The following is a 24390-nucleotide window of genomic DNA, read 5'->3' as shown; positions in this document are numbered from 1 at the left end:
AACCACAGTTCTGGCAGTCATTCAGCTGCTATTTAGTTAAGAATGTACTATTGTTCAGGTGCAAGTATAGTGTCATGACCTTTCTTTTAAAATCAGGACTTATTAAGGTAAATTATTTGAAATAAACTAACAAATGAAACCTTCATCCAGTTTACATCTCACAAGTGGAAACCATTTAGTTGTAGAAAATTAAAGATTGTTCTTTGGGTTTTTTTATTTTATTTTTCTATTTTTATTATTATTTTGCTCATTTAAGACACCTTATTGAGGTTAAAAATATAAAGTTATTTCTATCCTCAATTTATTTTTTTTTTTTCTTTAAATTTCATGCTTCTATTCTGACTGGTGATTTCTGACTTTAAGAATGCTTCACAATGTGCTGGCAAGTTCATAGTCAAAATGAGATTATTATGCCTGCTCATTTCCCATAGAACTGATCTTTGAGGATGAATTTTGGGCTGTGTAGGCTTCACAGAGCTCAAGGTGTGTCAGTATGAAAACCATCGATTTATAGGAAAATGGGGTGGGGACTGAAAATGAGAGGGGAGAATAAAAATGTCTATGTTACAGGCTATGCAGGTGGAAATACGGAAAGAACGTATTACATGAACAGCAACTAAACCAGGGTACTTGTTGAAAGATTACTAGTTAATATAAAGTTTTATACTGAAATCCACACCTAGGTTCCACATAGCTGCTGTCAAAGGTAATGGAAAATTTAAAAAAAATTAAAATTCTTAAGAAGTCTGTCAAGGAAACATTGGGGTAAACTGACTTACCCTGTGCTATGTTTTGTTAGTGGAAATTACGGCATTTTAAAAATCAAAATGGACACTGTAGTGCCTTTTGGTGCATAATTCTCTTAGTGTCTTGTGATACAATTAGTACTTTGATTTTCACATAGATCTATATGTGTGTTTTACATCAGAATTAGCCTTAGCAATCCTAGTTAAAATGATATTTGTATTTGCTTATACCTGAAAGAGGGGAATGAAATTAAAAGAGTTTTGTGAAGGATCTTCTTCATGAGAGCTCCAGTGCTCACAAAGCTTGAAAATCTTCTGAGAAACTTGTCAGTGATGTGGGTTTAAAGACCTATGTACTAGAGAAACAGTCCTGTCTGCGCAGGCATGTGATTGAAGCTGTTTCCCTCCATGCCCAGCTACTTGTTAGGTGAGAGTGACCTCAGTGGTCTTGCAGATAGTAAGATACTTGCATTTGGCTTTTTGCTTGGGTGATGTAGTTTGGTTTTGTTTCTGATGCAGTTATAATTGACAAGAAGTATGGTAATATTTCCAGAAATAAAGCTTATGGAAGTGACTGCTATTAGATGAGCAGCCAAATCAGTTTAAGGAGAGACTGATGGTGTTCCGAATAGACCAGAAATAACCTATGTGCCTGTCAGTCTTTCCAAAATGCATGTGTTTCAGAGTGCCTCACAAGAGCTTACTGAGCATTTTCTTTCCCAACTGTGTTAGTGTAAGACTGATTTTAAATTACACTTTCCAGGTGGGGAAAAAAATAATTTCTCTCAGTTTAAGGCAAAAAATGCTCAGTATTTCTAATAATTGAGTCACAGGTAACCCTTTGTCTATTTTAGCTGCTCTATGGGACTTCTTGTCAAACAAGTTTTGAAATGTTTAGTTCATGTAATACAGCAGAAGCAGGAACAACTGATGGTTTAAGAAAGAATTTTGTACATAATACATATCTTGTTAAAAGTTTGATTAAAAGCAGGCAAAATTGCTGTCAGTGAGAAGGATTTAGACATATAAACATTATTTCGTTACTAAACCATGATATAAGCTAGATATTGCCATAGCTTTGGATTCATATTTTAATGCAATCTGTTATTTAAGCTCTTTATTTTTTTTTTCCTTTGTTGATAATTACTGTGTGCATTTTTTTTTCTTGTAAGACTCAGGTAAGGTCATTCTAATGATTAGAAGCACAGATGGACAAAATTTGGTATAGTTTTATTTATCCATTAATGAGTTAGAATGAGCTTGCATGTTGTGGCCCAAATGTGTATTACTGACCTTGCATTTCTGAACCATGATAATTTAATTGTTCTGTACATGTTTTCCTTGAATGATCAACACCTGAACTTTTGTTGTCTTTTCCATAGGATTTTAAGACAGGATTTGGTATCACTTTAATCCCTATGAACGTGGCAAATGTAAAACAAGTGGATCGGACTGCAAAGCAATCTTTTGAAATAATTACTCCTTATAAAAGCTTTAGGTGAGAACCTTAATATTTACATTACAAAATGTGCAAATAACTCATGCACTAAAATTATTTGCTTCATATTGCAGTGATTTACCTAGTTTAGATGGAATGGTAATGCTTTTATTCAGAATGCTCAGCATTTTGTTTTTTAAAAGCAGGACTTTCTTTCCTTTGTTTAGCTGTGTGCTTCATCTCCTTATCTCTGTGACTAGACATCCTATGCCCACAGATTCATATTTTTACGTAGCCTTCACTGTTCATTCTGTGAAAGAGCAGAAGAAAAAAAAAGTCACTTTAACAACTTGACTCCCTCTTCAAGAATAATAAGGTGCAGTATTAAAATAATGCTGAATCCATTCAGTATTAAGAATTTTATTCAAAAAGAGAATGACTAATATGCCATTCCTTGTAGAAATCCTCCATTAAAACTGGTAGAAATTTTCACTTTGTCTGATGCTGTGACTTGTCATGATTTTTAAGAAAATAAAAATATATGCTAATATAAGCCCTTTGTTATGTGCTGTAGTGTTTATTAAAAGAAATCTTAGTAATGCAAGAGAAGAAATCACTTTGCTTTTCCAAGCTTCCTAAATCTTAGCAATTTAAAATTATTTTTATTTTTAAATGTTTTTATTCTCAGTCAACTAGAGGATTGAGTAAATTAGTCTTGATCAGTGGTTTGAATCTGTTGCTAGTTGGTAGATAGCTAGTTCTTTGACTTTCTCTAATTTGACACCATGTTGGTTTTTGCTTATTATTATTTATATTTTTCAGAAAGGTAATTTTAAATAAAAAGCATTTTTTTGGCTGTTGTAGTTAGTCTGTTCTTACTGCTCACTAAGTCTTTGCCTCTTTAGGTCATTTTCCACTTTTGTTAAAGTTCAGGCTTCAAGTTTGGTACATGGCAACATAAAAAGATTGAAAGTAACTAAGGAATGTAGCTTGAATGTTACAAAATCTGTGTAGCTTGTGCTAGTAGTGGTATTGTTGAAAACTGAACACAAAACCAGAGGAGTTTTCATTGACTGAAAATACAAAATAATACATTTCATCTTATCCTGTATAGAGGAAGATTTTTTTACTTGGATTTTGCATGTAAAGGTAATGAATAAGAGACTGCAGACTGTGTTTAATTGGGCTTTAAAATAAAGATCAATAACAAAGAAAATTCAATTGTTTAGCTTTACAGCAGAGTCAGAAAGAGAGAAACAGGACTGGATTGAAGCACTTCAGCAATCAATAGCAGAAACTCTGTCTGATTATGAAGTAGCTGAGAAGATTTGGTTCAATGAGTCCAACAGGAGCTGTGCTGACTGTAAAGCTCCCAGTCCTGACTGGGCATCCATCAATCTCTGTGTTGTCATTTGTAAGAAGTGCGCAGGTAAGATAATTAATAACACTGTGTGTGTTCTACAAAATGTCATATTTGCATATCTCTGTATCCTTGAGTTGCCTTTTTTCTTTTTTACAGTTCCATCCTTGTGAAAGTTTTGACAAAAAGCAAACATTCTTTTATTTCTTTTTTGTCTTGTACCAAGGTCATCCTTCTTGTAAAGCACACAGGTCTGTGTGGTGATTGGTTTCCTTCAGATGAATAATCCTTCACAATTAGCAGAAATTAAGTTACACTACCATTTTGTGGGAAATGGCTGCCTTTTGCAAGGGTAGATGCCAAAGAATAACAATTTTCTGCGTTTAAATCCGGGGTATTAATTCTGTTATATCAGGGCATATATTACTGCCAGTAGGGATAGCTTTTTCAGATACTACTGAAAATCTAGTTTTATCATGTTTTGTATTCAGATATGTGGTCAAGCAGTAGATTCAGGGAAGTAGTTTACAACACCACATTTTCTTTTGAAACAAGCCCTCATAAAAGTGTTATATATCAGAAAACTTACTTTGTTTATTCATTACTATCAAATGCAATCCCATTCTTAAAAAAAAGTAAATTAGGGGCTTTATGGTGCTTCTGTTTTATATTCAAGTAGCAGTTAAAATAAATCTATCTTCATTAATTATTTTTGTTATCTTAGCAGAAGAGAAACCCAGTTTCATTGCTTTAGTTAAGTAAAAATACTCTTGGATTTTCAGGACAGCACAGATCTTTAGGACCAAGAGATTCAAAGGTCCGGAGTCTAAAAATGGATGCTAGTATTTGGAGCAATGAACTTATTGAGGTACATTGTGACACTCTCTTTGTTCCCTCTTGAAAACTACTGCATGAATAGGTATTATTTATTGCTTTATTCATGAAACTCCTGAACATAACAGTGCTAAATGTCATGCTGCTGTTATAGTGAACTTGATGTTTTCAGGAATAATGTATCTTTGTGTCATTTAAAATATTAATTTGTTTTGATAACCAACTATACAATTTCTCTTAGTATTTCTTCAAGCATATAGTTTTTGGAGGGGGGAAAAAAGCAAAATGCTTTTGGAGAGCGGTCATGATGGGCAGTATTGGGAAGGGGAAAGGAAAGGAAACTTCCTGCTACCGGTGTAGTTGCTTTGGGTGTTAAAAGGTGGTACTGATAGAGTTTTGAGTCATCAATGTTTTCTTTAAAACATGTAGTAGTCTTTTCTGACCTTTTATTGGAATTCTCTAATATGTATTGAAATATTATAACTGGTTCACCTAGTAAAGTTTACTTGCTGTGGTAGTAAATGGTAACTACAGACTTTAACATTAATTTATAGGTGACCATACACAGTGACTGAGAGAGGCTTCTTTCTCAACTTTAAGCTACTGAAAACTGTTTAGAATCTAGCTTCATGTTCATGCTATTTGCTTATTTTTCCCTTTCATGTTATCCAGCTTTTTATCATCATTGGAAATAAGAGGGCAAACAGTTTTTGGGCAGGAAATCTTCCTCCAGATGAAGAGCTGCATATGGATGCCCCTGCAGAAAAAAGAATAGCATTCATTACACAAAAGTACAAGGAGGGAAAATTTAGGAAAGCACCCTTTCCCTACAAAACCAAGGAACAGTTGAATAAGGTAATACTAGAATGTGTAAGTCCATACCATAACTTCTGTATTGTACTGTATCTGTGTGTAGTTTGGTCATCTTCTGAAACAGATGAGAAATTCTCACATTTACACAGAGCTGAACAAGGTTTGTATATAGTAGCTTGTAGCTAACTGGAAATAAAACAAGCTGAAATTAATAATGAAATAATGTGTGTTCTCAATGTTTCCTTTTGCACATGTAAAAAAATTCTTTACAGTTATAAAGTGGAAAGTGCCAATTGTAATTACTAATTTTTGTGTAATTTTTGAGATCTGTTTGACTGACTTCTAATACCTGTTGAAATTCATGGCAAAAACATTTGCAAGGTTTGGGCTAATGATGTTTTGAGGTCTTTTTGGGTTCATTTGGGTTTTTTTTCTGGGTTTTTGTTTTAGTGGGGGTTTTTTGTGTTGTTTCTGTGTTTTGTTTTGGTTTGTTGTTTGTTTGTTTTTTTGGGGGGGTCGTTCCACTTTTTTTCTAGATTCAGATCATAGTTGATGATTCCTACCAGTTCTCAGTGTTTATGGTCTTTGAAAATGCAGGGGAACTACATTGGAGGTAAAAGGATTTGCATCTAAATGACGTACTTGTTGCCAGTAGCTTTCAAATTTAAACAGGCTTCTTATTTTCCCTCTCCACAATAAGGCCCTGTGTGCTGCTGTAGTTAAACAAGATGTGCTAGAAACCCTGATGTTGCTGTTCAGTGGGGCTGATGCTATGTGTGCCACTGGAGACCCTGTTTACAGCACTCCATACTTACTAGCCAAGAAAGCTGGACAAAGACTGCAGATGGAATTCCTATACCATAATAAATTCTCAGGTAAGGTACATTCTCTTTGATCTTTTGATTTTATTTTGAGCAAAAGGGAAGGAAGGAATTCAGAAGAAAAATGGGCATCGAGTTGAACAACAAGGGTATAGCGAGGGAGTTGTCATGGTATTAACTGTACTTCAGCAGTGTATGTAATTTTATACAAGTTACTTTTATTTTGCTCAGACATCAAGTTTAGGACTTAAAATAATAAAGCCCATGATAACTCATAGACCTCGTACCTTTCTTTATAACACAGAAGAAAAACATCATCTGTTCTGCTAAATATTATGAGGCTTTTATCAGAAAAAATGGGTACATACAGTTGACATGTATCTAAAGTGCTTAATCTGGGACTGTTTTTTCTTAAAAATTATTTAATGTGATACCTACCCCTTCTGCACACAGACTTACCTGTTTTTTCACAAACTCATCCCAAAATAAAACTCACCTCTTGAACCTGTAGTAAGATTCATCCCAGCAAACTGTCACAACTGGATTCATCCAAAATAAAACTCACCTCTTGAACCTGTAGTAAGATTCATCCCAGCAAACTGGATCACAACTTCTGTTACAGCTTGAAGCACATCATAAACTTTGGCCTTGAAAGCCAACAGTTTTATTGCACTGTGTGACTGTTATGAGGCTTTTGAAAATGGAAAGCTATTCTTAATAAATAAATAAATTTTAGAGTATCGATATGCCTGAGCTTACCTTTTAAAAGGGCTGTACAGTAGCCCTTTTAAAAGGGCTGCTGAAGCAGTCTGGGTGTACAAGTTCACATGCAGCTTTACGTTGTTAAAAATGAGCTATGCAGTACTGCAGCCAGCCTTATGGACATGCTGCTGGACCAGCTTTCCATTCTGTTGTGCCATTCTGCAAAGTAACATTCGTATGCTGAACAGCATAGGTTTTTAGTGGATATGCTTTAGAGCTTCCTAGAGCAAACATGGTCCCTTACATTCTGCCTGGGTATTTGACATAAATGCCAGACACTGGTTTGTAGGATGTTGAACTCAGTCACTGTGCAAACATGCGGCTCTACTTTTTTTCTAGCTGTGCTCTCAAGTGATCTTAAGGCTATAGAGAGAAATTGGCTTATTTTGTTTTGTTTTTTTTCTTTACTGTTAGCCTTCCAGCCAGGCCAGCATCCCCATGTGCTGGTGTTTAGTGTTCTTCTCTTCAGAGAAGGGGAGGTCATTGCAGGTTGACAGTGATTCTCCTAATCATTGTCTGCTGTGAGAGTTGGTGGTTAAATTCTAGGTAAGCCCTCAAGAGAAACAGTTGCCTTCTGTTGAAGTATGTTATATAAGGGATGAGAATAAAAGCTTAGTACACAAGAAAGCCATATTAGATTGCATTGGCAAGCAGTGGTAGACAATGTCAGTGTTGTAACATATGTGAACTGATGTTTTTTGATGAATATGTAAGAATTTTACTCTAATTATGAAAATAAATCAGTAAAATGTGTTGTAGTAAAGATGTTATGATCAACTACGTATCTACAGATACGCAGTTAAAGACCTGTGGGGAAATGGTTATAACTGATAACTGAAGTTCTGTATGTTACTCCTTTGTCTTTTAATAGATTTCCCAAACTATGATACTTGTTTTGAAAGTGGCTTTTCTGAAGATTCTTCACATTCCACCTTTCTTTGTGAATTCTTATACAAAGTTTCTTCTAATACTGCTAAGCTTCTTACAGAGAAGAAATTAAAAGAAGGTATTTCACTTTTATTTAATGTTTAAATAATACATGAATATGTATGGTTTGGATGAATGCAGTTCTTTTTAACTTCTTGCATTACTTTTAAAAAGGTAAAATATCTTTGATATGAAACATTCTCCTTTGATTCAGTAGACCTCTTTCAAATAAAGAAAATATTGATTGTCTCAATCTCTTTATTTAGAGGTTGCCAGAGGGAGAAAACACAACTACTGAAAGATTATTCATTTAACAACAGTTATTAGTAAATCAAAAATCAGTTAGAAATACTTCTCCCTTTAATTATATTTAGATGGATGCTACTGGCTGCCAAAAGATAGTTTCCAATCTAAAATGATAATGTTCCAGAAATCTTTTAAAAGTATCACTGACTTTTTAGTAAGAGTCCAAATGGATAAGACCTAGGATATTTCTCGAGCTCACAAATTTTAAAAGTATTCCAAATAGAAATGAACACTTCTGACAACTTTACAACAAATTGAACTTTGTGGGGTGAAAATGCATGTAAATCATAGTAGATTTATTTGTTCATTTTGAGAGAGACATTACCAGATAATTTTCTTAGCTTTTCTTAATAATTTTTCTCTCCAGTTGTGTTCCTATTTTTTTTCTTCCATCTAAGCAAACAAATAATATGGATTTTTAAAATCTGGGTAGATTTATGGTTGAGTTTAGTGCTCCTAAAATATTGACATGGCATCCTGTGTCAGTATATGTATATATATTTTTGTATGATTCTATCCATATTCTCTTGGTGTGTGCCTTTATGATCCTTAATGGAGATTAAAGCAGTCTAAAGCAGAAAACTCCTATTTAAATACACTTTTGAAGAATGTATATGTTGGTGTGGGTGCAAATTCTTGAAAGTATTGAGTGATCAATTGAAGTAATGCCTGATTACAGTAATTTTCCGGAAACTCTGCAGTTGTTGTCAAAGACCTGTTGTGGCAGAGAACTGCTGCTGGACAGGACTTTTTAGGGGGTTGTTCAGAAAATGCACTGAGCTTATTTAGGGATGAAAGGAGTAACTGCAAACCTCACGTCTGCTTGCTCTAAGTCCAGTCCTTTTCTTCTGTGTTGTGGGTATCTATATTCATGTAGAAAAAGATTAAATAATCCTACTGAGAGAAGTGGACCGCAGATGCAAGGCAGTACTACTGGACTCTTTAACACAATGACGGAAATGCAGTATTGGGTGATAGATACCTGTATAGATTGAAGATTTAGCTGTAAGTGGTAATAAAATGTTTTCTTTTGTAGTAGAGTATAGCTGGGGAGAAGCAATGAGAGTGAGCCCTCAAACAAGAAACAACTGATTTCTGTCTACTATCTAAGCTTTTAGTGGACAGAAACGAAGATGCTTTGAAAATTTGTAGTCTCTGGGGGTGATTTTGAGGGAGGGGTTTTGTTTGTTGTGGTTTTCCGTTAATCTTGGATTAACCATGTTTTTGTCAGGACTGATGTTTGTCAGGACTGACTGGAATGAGTGTTTTACAGATACATAGGAAGATAGATTTTCATGACCATTTGTAGTTCAAGAAGACAAATGACAAACAGGACAAGGGAGGAAGATGTAATAGCAACACCCTTCAACAACAAAAAACCCCTAGTAATTCTGAACTAGAAACTGCTCTTGTCTGAAGGCACTAATGTATCTCAGCCATTTGTAAGAAGTATTGTGGCAAGAGGTTTTTTTGCTATTTAAACGATAAAACATGTAAACTTTTTTTTCCCTTTCTCTATTGATTGTTTTCCCCTACAATAAGAACTGTTTCTACCTTTATAAAACCTCAGTAGCATGAAGTAATAAGAAATAATGCATACCACAGATTGTTGGGAATAGGTGGTAATTTTTTTTGTCCCCTTCTTGCTGTCTTTAACAAAAAAAAAAAAAATTTTCTACTAATGTGTGGGAGATACAGTTTCAGTTCCCTCTTCTGCCTGTAAAGTTCCAAATAAGAAGGTCACATTACCAAGGAAAGTGACCTAGCTTTTTAGTTCTACACAAAACAAAAAAGCTCTCATATTAAAGCAGTTTTGAATTGCTGAGAACTGAGTTCTCACTAGGCTAGAGAGAGGGCATCATTTTGTCACTGGGTATTACAGCACTTGTCTAAATTTTGGACCCTGCCCCAGTTTACATTGGGATTTTGATCTACTGATTTCTATTATTTTATTTTTTTTATGCTCTTTCTGAAAAGTGCTGCAAGCCAGAATTGTGTTATGGTCTCCAAACATTAAACTAGAGTTAAGTTCTTCCTTAGTGTTATGAATCTCTGAGGCAGTTGTCAGTCTTGCCCTTAGTGCCAAGAGCTGAAAATTTAAATGCTTGGTTTGTTGTCACAAGAAACTATTATCCCTTTGTGGGCTGAGCCCTAATGGTAAAAGGACGCTCAAGAAATCATTAGGTGCTGTGAATTGAACCCAAGTTTTATGAGAACCAGTTAGAACACTTGGAAGTACAGTCCAGTTTTTCATTATGTGCATTCCAGTGCAGGAGAGACTAAGCCAAGTTTGTGTGTACTTCTCATTATAGCAGCATCATTATATGCTTTACATTATATGCATACATTATATGCTTTAGCACGGGTGCATAACTTTTGAGGAAAATTGTTGTTAATTAGTAGCTGTTGATGATCAGCAGGAAGAGAACTTAAACATTGGTGCTATTATGATGTAGTGGATCAGAAAGCAAAGGTTAGAGGTGTAGAGGCTCAGGTTTGATTTTTTTGCTTAAATTTTTAGTGTAATAGGTTTTATGGAGCTGTGTTAACATCTTTGTTCAAAATAATTCTTGAGAGTTGTAACTTGTTAATGAATATAGCAGCAGTGCGCTATTTTGTAGAATAGGCTTTCAGGGATGGGAAAGGGAAAGCTGAGAGTCAAACCTCTGCTTTTTTCTAAGTCTATTTCAGTATTTAAAATATGTATTTAGACAGAGCTAGGTAGCAAGTAGTATGGATGACATACCAGATAACATACCAACTAAGTACTGGCTAACTAAAATTGCAGGTTTGGGTTTTGTTTGAATTTTGTGGGATTGGTTGGTTGGTATGTTTTTTTTCCAGAGCTGTTCTACCAAGTCTCACAAATACTTTACCCAGAACATTTGCTGCTGTATAAGATTTTAAGACTTAGAAATAAAGAGAGTATTTTCCCTTAGAACCTGCTTCTCTGTGGGTGGTGGGACCAGATGCACCTCAAATTATATTCTAAGAACTAGATGTAAGCTAGAATGAGTACATTATTATTTTGAGTAGCAAAAAGCCAGTAATATACTATGTCACATGCTGTATTTTGCATCCGTAAGAGGGAAAAGACATTTGATCTTAATAAAATATGCCAGATAATACTTTTAAGTTGCTCTGCAAATTGCTTTCCTCCACCTTTTTTTTTTTTTCCAAAGTATAGATGGCAATTATTAGATAGTCCAGTATATCTAATTCAGAGTTATTTGAAGATATAATTCTTTATGGGGTAATTTAACTATGCTCAGCAACTGTAAATTGTTACATGTTGAAAGCACCCTACAAATGTTACCATTCTGTAAACTGCAGTGTTATAAATGAATTTACCCTTGCCAGGTATATATGTGAATAGCAACGGGAGAGATCTCCAATTCATTCTAATGTGAACATGCCACCCTGAAACGGCTATAGCTACCGCCTGTCTATGATGTATCCATTTATCTCCCCCAGTATCTAGGAATAAATTTGGTACAATTTCATTACTGTCTGGCACTTGGACCTGCAGTAGGGCAGAATTGAGCTCATCTACTGATGCACCTAGAAAGTGGTATTCTATTAATATTTCTGTTCTTTAGTTTTTCATCCCCTACTATTGTGATAGAAATTTTATTTTTTTTTTAAGTTAGTTGTGTTAAATAACTTGTAATTTTTTCCTGGTGTTTTCTAGTAGTGTGCAATGGGTACAACTTCTGGCATGTATGATAATGTTTTTTCTAGACTGTATGAAAGGTTTAAATTGTTTTCCTTAATCTTGTGGCAGTGAGTGGACACTCAAGCTTTACCAAGCAATGGAAGACAGATTGACATGGTTTTGGCCTCTAGCTCCTGTAACATGAAAGAAAGACTATCCCTTTTTTGCTACAGCATACCATTATTCATTCACTCATTTTCCTATCAGCTGTTGTTAGAATATATTCTTGTTGTGGCTTTCAGTTTTTCTAACATTGTAGCTTGTTTTCTTTTTGCTTCCTTAACTCTCTTCTGCTAAACAGGTAGCGTGGTATTGTGTACTAGCTCTTACTCCATCAAATTCCACAGTAACTGACATAAAAGCCCTGTACAACAGGAAAGTTAACTTATGAAGCAGTTGAATATTTAATATACTAATAAAGTAAAGATGTGTGTTACATTTGAAACATTCTTTTCTTAAATTACCACGTGCTAGATTTTCTATAGGTTAAGTACATAAATGCAGAAATTTAATTCCTGGGCCACTGAATTCAGTAAGACTGATATTTCATCATAAATGTATTACTGTTGCAACAGAGCTATGCATCCTGGGAGGCAACTTCTATAGAAAGAAGTAATTTTATTATTATGCCAACTGGCTTTTCTAATATTTCTATTATTTCTCTAATTATAGATTGCAACAAAAGATGGTGCACTTTGGAAAGTGGTTTTCTGAGCTACTATGAAAATGATAAAGCTACCACTCCTAATGGTATGATTGACATCAGTGAAGTTATCTGTCTTGTAGTGCACAAGTCAGACTTCTTTTTAAATAGAGGGTAGGTTCCCACATTAGTATTTCAATAAAAAACTCAGGTGTTTCAAAGATTTTATTCTGGGTTTTCAGAGCTGTTCATTTGTTTCTGAATTTTGAACATGCAATTAAAAAAAAAACTGAACTGTTTTATGTTGACTTCAGAAATAACTGCTAAGTGGTATTTGGGGATTTTTATTTTTTGGTATGGTGATATAATAAAAATGTTAAGGTAATTTAAAAGGGCAGCATAAATTAGATACATCTGTTTCTTATTAAAACTGTAATGCATATTCTCAGTGCTTAAAAGGTTACATGATGATAAATTGAACAATTAATACTAATTTTTCTTTATGGGGTTGACCTCTGCCTAAAGCCAGAACTCTTCCTTTGTTTTTTTCCTGATAATAATGCAGGAGATTAGAGTTCTCCACAATGCTTTCTGCTTTGGTCACATCTGTGGGTGTGAAACCCATTTTAAACCCATTCTTTGTCATACAGCTGAGGACAACAGTGTAACTGTTGAACATTTTGTTTGCTTGAAGATAACTTTTTTGTGTTCTTGTTTTTCTTTTATGGCTCTCTTACATACTATTTGTACATTAAAAACATCACATGGAGATTCACCTAAATCTGAGTTGCATCCCAGTGACACTTGGTTTCTTTAGGGCAACATTTCTGTTTAAACTATACTTTGAATCTGTAACAAATTCCATAACGCTTCCACACAAATTTAAAATTTCCTCATGTGTCTGTATGTAAAATAACAAGATCTTTCCACAATACAATGCTATTGTAGTTACAAAGTATAAATGTCTGCAAAGAAAACACTCTATTCAAGTAAATGTCTGGAAAAGATAGTGGGAAGAAAGGACTTCAGCTACTTCAGAGATAAAAGGTGTTCAGAGGGCAGAAATCCTAAAACATTTTGATGCTTCAGCATGCTACAAAATACAGTGGAAATGGCTTTCACTATTCTGCAGTAGCATAACTTTGTGGTATATGGAAAAAAAGAAAAATACAACTTCTGTTATTGAATCTAGCCTATTGCTTGCTACATCTGCAAATGGTTTCACTTTGGGATAACAAATTAAAAGCATGTTGGCTGAATGCTTTTATGGAATGGCTAACACTTTGCTGTACTTCACCTGCAATTGGGTAGTTTTATAAAAAATTTCCTTAAGATTGATATTTCATGGTGAAGATTCAGTCCTTAAAATGTCTTTTCTATTTATCAGAATTAAGTATTTACATATAATTTTCAATGTTGTTACTGAAAATGCAAGAACTAGATCATGTTCAGTTCTCCAGATTTATGCAAATCTTAACCTCCAACACTGAAAGGAAAAAGCATACTCCATCTATTTGGATTCTCTTAAGAGGCCACAGTCAAAATCATACTGTAAATTCATGAACCATATTTTATACATTAAAGACAGATCCTAAATACAAGATACTTTCCAAGTTTCACACCAATTTTAACTGATTTGCTTTTTCTTCTTTTACTGTCCTTATTTGTCAATTAAAAATGGAAAACCAGGGTCCATCTGTTTAAATAATGATATACTTTTTTTTAAAATAAAAAAAAACAGAACAAAAAACAACCAAGAAACACCACCTCCAACTCCTCCCACCCTCACCTCCCACTCCCCCCCCAAAAAATAAACCAACCCCTCAACTTTTAAGAACCTTTTGAGCTATCAGAGGTTTCAAAGGGTAGTCATAAACATGACAGAACCAAACTCTTCCTGCTGGTGGCAGGCAATGCAAGCACTAGCAGTGACCATGCGTTCTACCTAGGAGATTGAGGCTGGATATTAGGAAAAGCCTCTTTGTTAAAAGTGTGGTGAACAGGAACAGGTGGCTGAGAGAAATAATGGTCTCCACCCATCAAGGTTTTCAGGGCTTTTCATTGCTGTTCTGGTGTATGTTAGTGATAGTCCTACTTTGAGTAGGAGATTAAACAAAGTGACATCCTGCAGTCCCTGTGAACTAACATTTATATGATTCTGTGATAATGTTTACAGTTTCCTGTTCAATAAGTTGGTCTTCTGCATCACAAAAATATACTTGCTGGCATCACGTGAACTTGCAAAAGGAAAAAATTCCCCTAGAATTTTAATGACTATATGTAAACATGTTTATTGTCTTCAGAATTACTGAAAAGTCTGTAATGCAGTAGCCTCTAAACACATACTATTAACCTGAAAAGCATTTTGATCATGTTTTATTGTAAAATACTCTGTTATTAGCTGGGTTCCACTTGTAAGATTGGAGGAGAAATGTATGTGGATTCCATTCCATAGATATGAAGTAATGAAGAAACAGGACTCTTGTGTGTCTGCTGTTATGAAGACTAAATACAGCTCCCTTTTTCCTCTTTCTTGCTTTAGGGACATCTTTACCTTTGAAATCTACTTAATGTCAGAACGTGTTTTTCTGTTTGGAGCTGAAACTGCATATTCACAACGAAAATGGACTTGGGCAATAGCTAAGGTAATACTGATAATTATCTTTTCAAGTTAGGCCAGGAGCCTTTGCACAAAGATTAAAGTGTCATTGTTAGCTTAAAATCCTCTGAGAAGCCATTCTTGATGACTACTGCTCTATCTTGTGTGAAAGGTTTCTTGTGCAGCAGGAAGGAATAACATCTGTAATTTAATGTTTGAAACAAGATAATAAAACGGAAAAAGAATTGAAGCATCATTTTAGTGCCAACCTTAAGATTATATTAAAGGTGCTCTAGTATAAAGACATACTATATGAGTTTATTTCAGCTAAGTTGTTGATGCTTGCAATTGTATTCTTTTATTTGCTGAAACAGAAGCGGTACTATATTTCATAGAGTAGCAAATGCTAATAGTCACATTACTAATTAAATCAATTGTAGTTTAAAAAGCAAAAGTGTTCGAATTGTAGACTATGAATGGAAAAAATATTCTTGATTTTATAATTTAGATTTAGTCTGTATATGGGTTAACAAATGATAAATCAGAAAGTCTGTTTTTTACTTTGGCTTTCATCCTTGAATCTTATACATTTGCAATATCTTGATTTGTTTTTTTTATGGGAAGAGGGTTTTCTTTCTTCATCTGACTCACCCCATTTTCTTTTGTAGCATTTTGTTCCATCTGTGGCTGAATGCTTACTAGAGAGACACTGTGACCTCATTGGCCAGCTGTACTACAAAGACTGCCATAACCTGGATCAGTGGAGAAAAGGCTGGTTTGCTATAGAAAAGTCGAGCCTTTATTTTTGTCTTGAAATGGAGAATGGTGAAGAAGATTCTATATATCTAAGAAGGCTGCAAGAGCTAAGTAAGAATTTTGCTTATGTCTAGAATTCAGGAGATACTCAATGGAATGAATTCACTTTTAAGGACATTTCTATTACATTTTGAAGTCATAAAAATTAGGGAGCTCACTAACTATTCCTTTGCATAAGCCATATGGTCTTCCAGCTCTCATTTAAATATGAAGTTACTACAGTTTTGTCTTGGATTTTTTCCCCACTTAATGGCACATGCTAGAGATATTTTTCACAGCTTCATAACAAATTAAGACAATTTTTGTTCCTGTTGCAACAGTATGTTTTTTACAAGAGTACAGAACTGAATATAATATATAACTTTTGGGATTATTGTCTGATATTTTTGACAGGGCAGAAATACTCACTGTAGAATGTTCTTGAGATGATTGGCATGCCTAATTTTAAAATACTGAAATGTACTGGAAAAATTAGAATTATCTTAACTGTTTCACAGACTAATAGACTTCTCTTTTTTGGGTACTAAAAATATCATGACTTGGAAAGATGTTTGTACAAATGGTCTTCTCTGACCAATTTTATATCATTGTTCGTAATTATGCTCTGAATCCTCTTTAAGCATATCCTTCCCCCTTGTTTTTCTGTTGAAAATGCAATGTGTTATGTAGGAAAGTAAAAATATTTTGAGATTGTGTATTTAAATAACATAGATAAGATAACCTAGCTCTTTATTGATGATCCTCTTTGTAAATGCTGTCAGATTGTGTGTCCGTTTTGCAGAAACTTGCTGAAATGCCATCGGGCTTTTTACTGTTTATTTCCTGCCACCTTACATTTGCTGTGTACAACATCATGAAGGTGGCTTTTAATCAGGAATATTTTTATGCCTCTAGCTTTCTTTTAGCTTGTGAATACCTTTTGATGTTGCTTCAGAATTAAAAGGTCAGGTAGTAGGAGTACTGTTTCTGATACTAGTTTTGATAATGCAATTATAATTGCTCTTACCCTAATCATACAAACATCCGAAATCTGTGTATATCTCAAGCATAGAAATTAAACACATATTTAACTTTCAATTGAAAATCATTTGCTTAGGGTTTTATAGATATACAACAGAGTTGTAGTTCTTGGAAATATTATGCATCTGTACTCCTGACTTCTGTTTGATTTCTGGTTTGTTAAAAATAAGACTGTTCCACTAGTAAAACTCAATTCCATAAGTGAAACATTCCAAGAAATGACTCATCAGTGGAAGCATAGTCACCATTTTAGTATTTGAGTCAGTAAATGTAAATGTGGCCAGGAGTATGTGTGATTCAGAAACACCATACAGCATGCATCAGAATGTTTTTATTGAGCTTCATTGCTATTCAGCACTTTACTGTCTCTGGGAATTAGTTGAGATAAGATGTGGGTTGTATTTGGGACCTAAACTTCAAAAAAAAAAAAACCCACTTTTCAGAATTTTGACTTAGTAAATAGGTTATTTTGTAGAATCATCCAGCATCCCTGTAGACCCCCTTCAAATATTGGAAGGCTGCTACGAGGTCTCCACGCAGCCTTCTCTTTTCCAAGCTGAACAGCCCCAACTTTCTCAGCCTGTCTTCATTCGGGAGGTGCTCCAGTCCCCTGATCATCCTCGTGGCCCTCCTCTGGACTTGTTCTAACAGTTCCATGTCCTTTTTATGTTGAGGACACCAAAACTGCACACAATACTCCAAGTGGGGTATTTAATTTACTGGTTTTAGTATAGTGTACTGTATGGCCTTATAAGCACTATTACTGGAAACTATTCAGGTGTATTTTCTGTCCTCTGTGTAATGTATGTGTTTTGCAGGGTCCTGGTTTTAGCAAGAATAGCATAAGGCAACACAAAGAAGGGTGGCAGTATACCATGTAATTCAAGTTACTGTAAATATCTGTTAGCCATTAGGATGCAAGTAAATTAATGGATTCAGAAATCCATCTTACTTCTGAATCATTATATCTCCTAGAATTTATATTTATGAGTTTTCGTTAATATAATAAAACAAAAAGTAAATTAATAAAATTTAATTAACCAAAACATTAGAAAGTACTGTTTATAATTTCTTTAATTTTCTGTATTAATTTTTCCTGTAAGTATGCTCTTTTATGGATTTTTGTTCCCATTATCAGCAACATTCTTTGAAATATTTAAAAATTCCATACTCCCTTTGTCACTGAAGATGATTCTGAATAAGCATGTGTGTATGTTGCGTGAATGTGTGTTTGTGTATATATATGTCTGTGTAAATTGCATGAATTTATGTTTCATTTTCAGCAATCAGTAGTCTGATGCAAAATGGAGAGAAAATAGATGTCCTGCTGCTTGTTGAAAAAGGAAGGTAAGGATCCCATCTGAAAAAAGCTTTCATCTGCTTTTATATTGATGTCTTAGAATTCTTGCTGATTATGAAGCTTTTTCATTTGTGGTTGTTACAGAGAGAGTAAATTTGCAGACTTTTTAAAGGAGGGAAAGTCTTTGTGTATCAATTACGTTTTATGTCTGTGTCAGGAAATTCTAACAAGTACTGCTTAATTAAAAGCAGTTTTCCCTCTGAGAAAATTATTCCCTCAGATTGGGCTGCCATTAACTATTTCTTCAAAAGGACCTACCTTCTTTCACCCTGTAACGGAAGGGTACCTCTTTGGAGCATTTCCCGCTTACTTGTCAATACTTTTCCACTCTTAAGTCCCAGAAGTCTGTATCTCAGTCTGTGTACTTTAGGATTGAGAGGGAATGTATGAGTCTCCTGATTAGTCTTACTGTAATGTCTGACCTCAGTTAACAACATATTAGGTAGGAAAGTATCACATACTGGTGAAACAAACACGATCCATACTTGCTTTGAAGTAGGTAATATTCTGTTGAAACAACTGTCAAATGTAGTGATATGGGAGATTGAAACTTGAAGTGAGAGTATTTCTGCTTCGTATGGATACAAATTTAAAATTATTGAAAATCTTATTTTGTAATAGGTTGTTTAGTGTGTGTTTTTTTTTTTTTTTTTTTTTTTTTGTTTTTTTTTTCATTTTACTTCACTCATAGACAGTTGCCCAGGGAGGTTGTGAATGCTCCATCCCTGGCAGTGTTCAAGGCTAGGTTGGATGACGCCTTGGGTGATATGGTTTAGTGTGAGGTGTCCCTGCCCATGGCAGGGGGGTTGGAACTAGATGATCTTAAGGTCCTTTCCAACCCTAACTATTCTATGATTTTATGATTGGGCAGATGTCTGTGTAACTAGTGGTGCAGTGTTTACAAGATCTTGAATCAATAACAGGTTAATAAAGGAAGTTTGGGGTTTTTTTTCCCTCTTCAGGGAAAAAAAAATCCCTAACAGATAACTTTTGATATCTGTTTGGAGTTGAAGAAACTTCTTGGGGAAACACACTATAACTGTGTATTCTGAATTTTAACTCTTCATATGATACTGTTTAAGTTCCAGAAGTTAGTAAGATGATGCAGATCAGAAACACTTTTCCTCTTGGGTTTTGTTTTTTTTCGAGGAAGCATATTGAAAGATTCAGCATTAAGTAAGATGCATAGACCCATCAGGGAACCACATGTATCCCATTCAAGGTGCAGACCAACAGATAAATCCAAACAGTGCATATAATTTGATAGACATCTGTGCTGAGCAAAACTTCCAGCTCCAAGTCAGCTTTTATTAATTCTTTCATTATAATATTTCTCTCAAGTTAGGACAGGTTTTCTCTGAACTGTTTTAATAGTTTAATGGAAATTCTGAACTATTTGAAAATAATTTCAGCAGGAGCACTGGCTGACTTACAGTAGTCATGAATATGTATAACTTCTTCACTGAAGTCTGCCATAAAGAATTCAAATGCATAGTGTTCACATTATCTTAAACGTTAAAAGCCATATGGATATATAAGCTTTGGCATAGTAATTCTTGCTTAGGATATTACTCCAAAACTATCCAGGTGTTCAGCACAGTTGAATGATATTGCATCTTGCAATGATAAGAAGTTCAGTGTTTGTGTATGTGGGATTAAGTATAATATCACCTTGATCTGTAGGCTCAGTTATCTTAAATGGAAACAAAGCTAACAGTCCTTCTGCCCCTCCAAACCCTAGATAAATTATTTAATATCTTTGATATGTCATCGGCATCAACTAAATTATATATTATAGTTTCAAGGTTCTTCTATTTTGTCTGTTATTTTTTCATCAGTGCTTGTCTAATGCCAACTTTGGCATAGATTAATCACTTGGAAACTTGCATGTTATTTTTTAGTCACTTAAATGAAGGATAGATGATAATAAAAAGAACCAGTATTGCAAGAATAAAACAAAAAAGCGTGATTTTTTCACAGAATTAATAAAAGTTTGAAAATCATCTCTTCCCGAAAGAGCCAAAAAAGAAAACAACCCCATCCATTTTTGCCTAGATGTGGTTGATATCTTATAGCATCTTGAGTATTTTCCTAAAAAACTCATACTGCTCATGTTGGTTTTGTTACTGACTTCAGACTAACTTTCCATTACTTACAAATACTTACTTTTTTCAAGTCTGTCATTTGGTTGATTAATTAGGGAAAACCATACATTACAGGTATTGCACTCTGATCTCTGTTGGAACATATTGTCCAACCTGTTAGAGCCATCTCTATCCCACCTGGAAATTCTGACTTCTCAGACCACTATTTTCTTATGCCATAAATAGATGATCATTGACCTTCTCTTATGTTCCACTTTCATAGTTGAAACTCTTCGTGCTGGAAGTGGCAAGCCATTTTCCTGATTTCTATGTCAGACACTGCCCCCTGTCGCACAGAGATGTCCTCTGGTTTGCTCTATATTCAGGTGTTTGTTTTAATCCTTCCCCCATGCTCCTTGATCTCTCCTGTCTGTCTGTAAAATTTGTGATGTGACTGGTGATACTTGATCTCTTGTTGCCATCCAAACAGAAGTTGCATAGCAGATAGGTGAAGAAGCTACTCCTGTGTAGTTCAGCAGAGGTCAACAGAAATATCTGTACACTGAAGAGAGGAAAAGTATCTGAAAACAATTGTATACTGCAGTAATTTTTAAATATATCTTCTTTATATAAAATCCAGTGCAAAATATCTAATACCATACTGTAAAGAAAAACAGTTGTGCAATTCAGTTTCAAATATTTCATTTTTTCTATTATCATTTAAGCTCTCTGTTTGGTGTCAGTGAATGTTTTTAGACCATAATGTAATCCAGATGGTGCTTTTGGTTTTTTCCCCCTTCTCTTGTAATTAACTCTTTCTTATTATAGATAATAAACTTTCCCTACATACTAGCACAATTTCTTTATGCTGATGGTTCATTAATTATAGTGCTTTTTTTCTTAACCATTTGATGATAGTATTAAGATTTCCTGTAAAATGTAGTCATGAGCACAAAATCCTAGAATCCAGAAATAATCTAGACATAAGACTCAGACAAATGAAAGGACTACTGGTTGCATTATGATGTGCTGGAGATAAGACCCTTGAAATATTGCTGACCTTTGTTACATATCTGTAGTTATTAGTGGAATTTTCATGCTTTAATTGCAATTTGATTATTCCAGTATAAGTTCAGAGTAATGCATACCTTCTTAGTACCTCTATTTTCAGACATGTAGATTATTATAATCACATTCTGGAAGCACTGAATTGTGCCGATGTCTCTTTCTCACCCTTCCTAAGGCTTTCTAAGCCACTTCCACAGTAAATTGGACTGAATTCTGAACTGTCTCTGATACTGGTTTCCTTCCTTTTATGGTGTGTATTAAATGCTGAAATTCGGTCTCTGACTTACCTGACTATTTTAGGTGACCACACTGGAGATTTTTAACTGGGTGAATTTTTTTTTTTTTTTTAAATAATCAGTTGCCTCCCATGAAGAAGCAGCAAGGGTTTTCACTTTTATTTTTTTTACCGGCAATTTCTCTTTTCATGACTGTCAGTGCTATATGACTGCTACTTTCAGATACCCTGTTTTCTTTCTTAATTGGTGAGTAACCTCTTCTTCTGTAATTTGAATTTATCTCAACAGCTTTTCAAATCTTAGAAACAGTGAGAAGCATCATGTCTTGTAGTTCTCATATGTTTTTTTTTCTAATGTGATGCACAGAGGGGAAGAAGGAAAGATCCACAGAATACAAGATAGTCCTCTTTCACATAGTTTACGTAATGCATATCTTGTGGCAGTTGATTGTCAGGCATATGATTTAGACTTCCATATATCTGTGAAACAATACATATAAGTTTGTATTACCCTTGAAGTTCAATGCACTACTATATTTCCTCTCTCCTCCTCTGGTATGGATTCATTGCTATACTGCAGAATTGCTCTTGTTTAGAAGAATATTTTCACTTTACAGTATGCTTCTTCCTGTACATATAATTCTTTAGATAACAAAAAATAATCCATTGAGACTTCCATTTATCCCATTACATAATACTGTAATGCAAATCCTGGTGTCTGGCAGGGAAAATAAAAACACGATGGTAGTATACATATATGTGTGCATTTCTTGTGTTGGGAAGCACTATAAATCTTTTATAGGTCATAGTCTTAAGAGCTGCTAAGCTGTGAATAATAGTACTGAAGGAATAGTGTAACATGCACTGTCAGACTCTTTTCCACTTCATTCAGACTTTTTCATTTACTCTTGTATATGGTTACACCTATACCACAGGATGCTAAGGTGATGTGCTATGTGGAAGCCTCTGGTTGGGAACTGCTCATGTAGGATATCAGTTCTGACAGGTCTTCAGAAAATACTTGAAGATACTGAATTAGGCACGCTATTTTGGTGTAAAAAATTGAGAGCTTTATGCAAATTGTTGCTTTCTCTTAATGGAAGAGAGAGGCTGTGTTTTTCTACTAGCCACGCATGTGTGGTGTTTTATATGGCTTCCGAAGTCATGAAGTAGAGGCTTTTTGAAAAGGGCCTTTGATAGTGTCTCCTGCTCCTCTACTGAATAGCCAAGTCTGTATGTTCTGAGAAAACTTCAGATCCTGAGTCTATGTGCATCAACTGCATCCTCACTTTCTATTGAGGTAGGAATGCTAGAATGGAAATGTTTATAAAAGTGAAATTAAAAGATGATTAAAAAAAAAGAAATTAAACATTCCATCATTATGTATGCTTTATATTTTTCTGAATACACTAAAATCAGAACAGAGACATGCTTTGAAATAAACCAGTAATTAAAGTGTTGCATTAGCTTATTCTTAATTTTTTTTTTTCATGCATATTACTTAGCTCTGTGATTTCCTGAGGGATGATCATTTTGATACATGTGAAGGATGGAAGTTCAATATGTCTGAGCTCCCATGTGAAAGTGGGGTTGGGGGAGGGGAGGGGGGTTGTAAGTAACTGAAAACACGGAAGAAGAGCCTTTTCCAGTATTGGAAGCTTTCTCTGTTTTCCTCTTTACTGTGGCTTGGACTTATGAAAGGTTTGTGGATCTTCCTTCATTTATTGTGACACTGCTAGTACAAGTGCAATTGGAAAAAGAAGGTACAGTAACAACAGGCCACCACCACAGCTTTTTGTGGTGGAAGGGTCCTTGTTTCTAAGTATTTCATGTTTTTTTCCAGATGTTGGCTTGGTTGCTGTAGTAGAAGAACATCAGTTTTCTATTTCTTTCCAGTATTCAAAATATTTTTATACTTTTCAGAACTTTATACATCCATGGCCATACAAAGCTGGATTTCATGGTTTGGTATACTGCAATTGAAAAAGCAGCAGGTACAGATGGTAATGCATTACAAGATCAGCAGCTCAGCAAAAATGATGTTCCTATTATAGTGAACAGCTGTATAGCATTTGTTACACAGTATGGTAAGTAGAGTGAATTTTATTCAACCAAAGATCATTTGTATAGTATCTAAGCCCCTACAACATCAGCTCTTATTAAATTAGTTTATATATTAACTATTGCCTAAAATAAAAAAAAAAAAAAACAACCTATTTTTTTTTATAAATTATTAGCAACAGGCATTATTCCGAGTGCAGTTTACACTATTTCATGCACTGAAATTTACATTGTTAGATCCTTATTGGAAACTATAGTTTCTTTCAGGATCAGTGTTACTGGGTGTTATAATACTCATTTGAAAGCTGAATAAATATTTGTATGCATTAGATATATACATATATGTTTTTGTGTCCTCATAGTAAAGGTTTTATCTTTAGTTGTGGTCTGCAGATGACAGACACGATTGAGTCTCAGAGTTGTTCTTGGCAGTAACGACACAAAGGCAGTATCAAATGCTAGTGAATTGTGGGCATTACAGGAAAGGTGAATTGCAAGAATATAAGATGCGATTTCATAGTTTTTGACAGAGTACGATTTGACAGGTGAATAAAAAAAGCCGGGTTTTGTGTAAAAGGTTATCTTTCAAGAGATGTGAGTAATGCAGGAAACCCTTTTCAAAGAGAAAATGGAGTGCTCATCTATGCTAAACTTCCACAACTAAAAAAAAAAAAAATGTTTTTCTCATGTGCAGTAATTGGAGGTAGTCTTGACTTTATTTTAGATTATGAATTTTCTTTTTAAGTTGGCTTTGGGCTCTGGTGATTGTTAAATATAAGACT

General features: G+C 34.5%; 1 protein-coding gene across 1 annotated transcript in view; it reads left to right on the top strand.

Moving 5' to 3' along the window:
* The window catches only part of ARAP2 (ArfGAP with RhoGAP domain, ankyrin repeat and PH domain 2), a 127453-nt gene that overhangs the window by 54084 nt on the left and 48979 nt on the right, over window positions 1–24390 (top strand). The window contains exons 10-20 of the mRNA XM_013129061.3: window positions 2129–2244; window positions 3414–3613; window positions 4327–4412; window positions 5051–5233; window positions 5892–6066; window positions 7646–7780; window positions 12395–12539; window positions 14908–15010; window positions 15633–15831; window positions 18084–18147; window positions 23471–23634. Of these exons, the coding sequence (XP_012984515.2) occupies window positions 2129–2244; window positions 3414–3613; window positions 4327–4412; window positions 5051–5233; window positions 5892–6066; window positions 7646–7780; window positions 12395–12539; window positions 14908–15010; window positions 15633–15831; window positions 18084–18147; window positions 23471–23634 (1570 nt within the window). The remainder of the gene's footprint in view (window positions 1–2128; window positions 2245–3413; window positions 3614–4326; window positions 4413–5050; window positions 5234–5891; window positions 6067–7645; window positions 7781–12394; window positions 12540–14907; window positions 15011–15632; window positions 15832–18083; window positions 18148–23470; window positions 23635–24390) is intronic.

Source organism: Melopsittacus undulatus, chromosome 7, assembly GCF_012275295.1.
Source record: "Melopsittacus undulatus isolate bMelUnd1 chromosome 7, bMelUnd1.mat.Z, whole genome shotgun sequence".
NCBI classification, from domain to species: Eukaryota; Metazoa; Chordata; class Aves; order Psittaciformes; family Psittaculidae; genus Melopsittacus; species Melopsittacus undulatus.
Note: the sequence above shows the minus strand (reverse complement) of the source record. Positions and strands in the feature narration are given on the sequence as shown.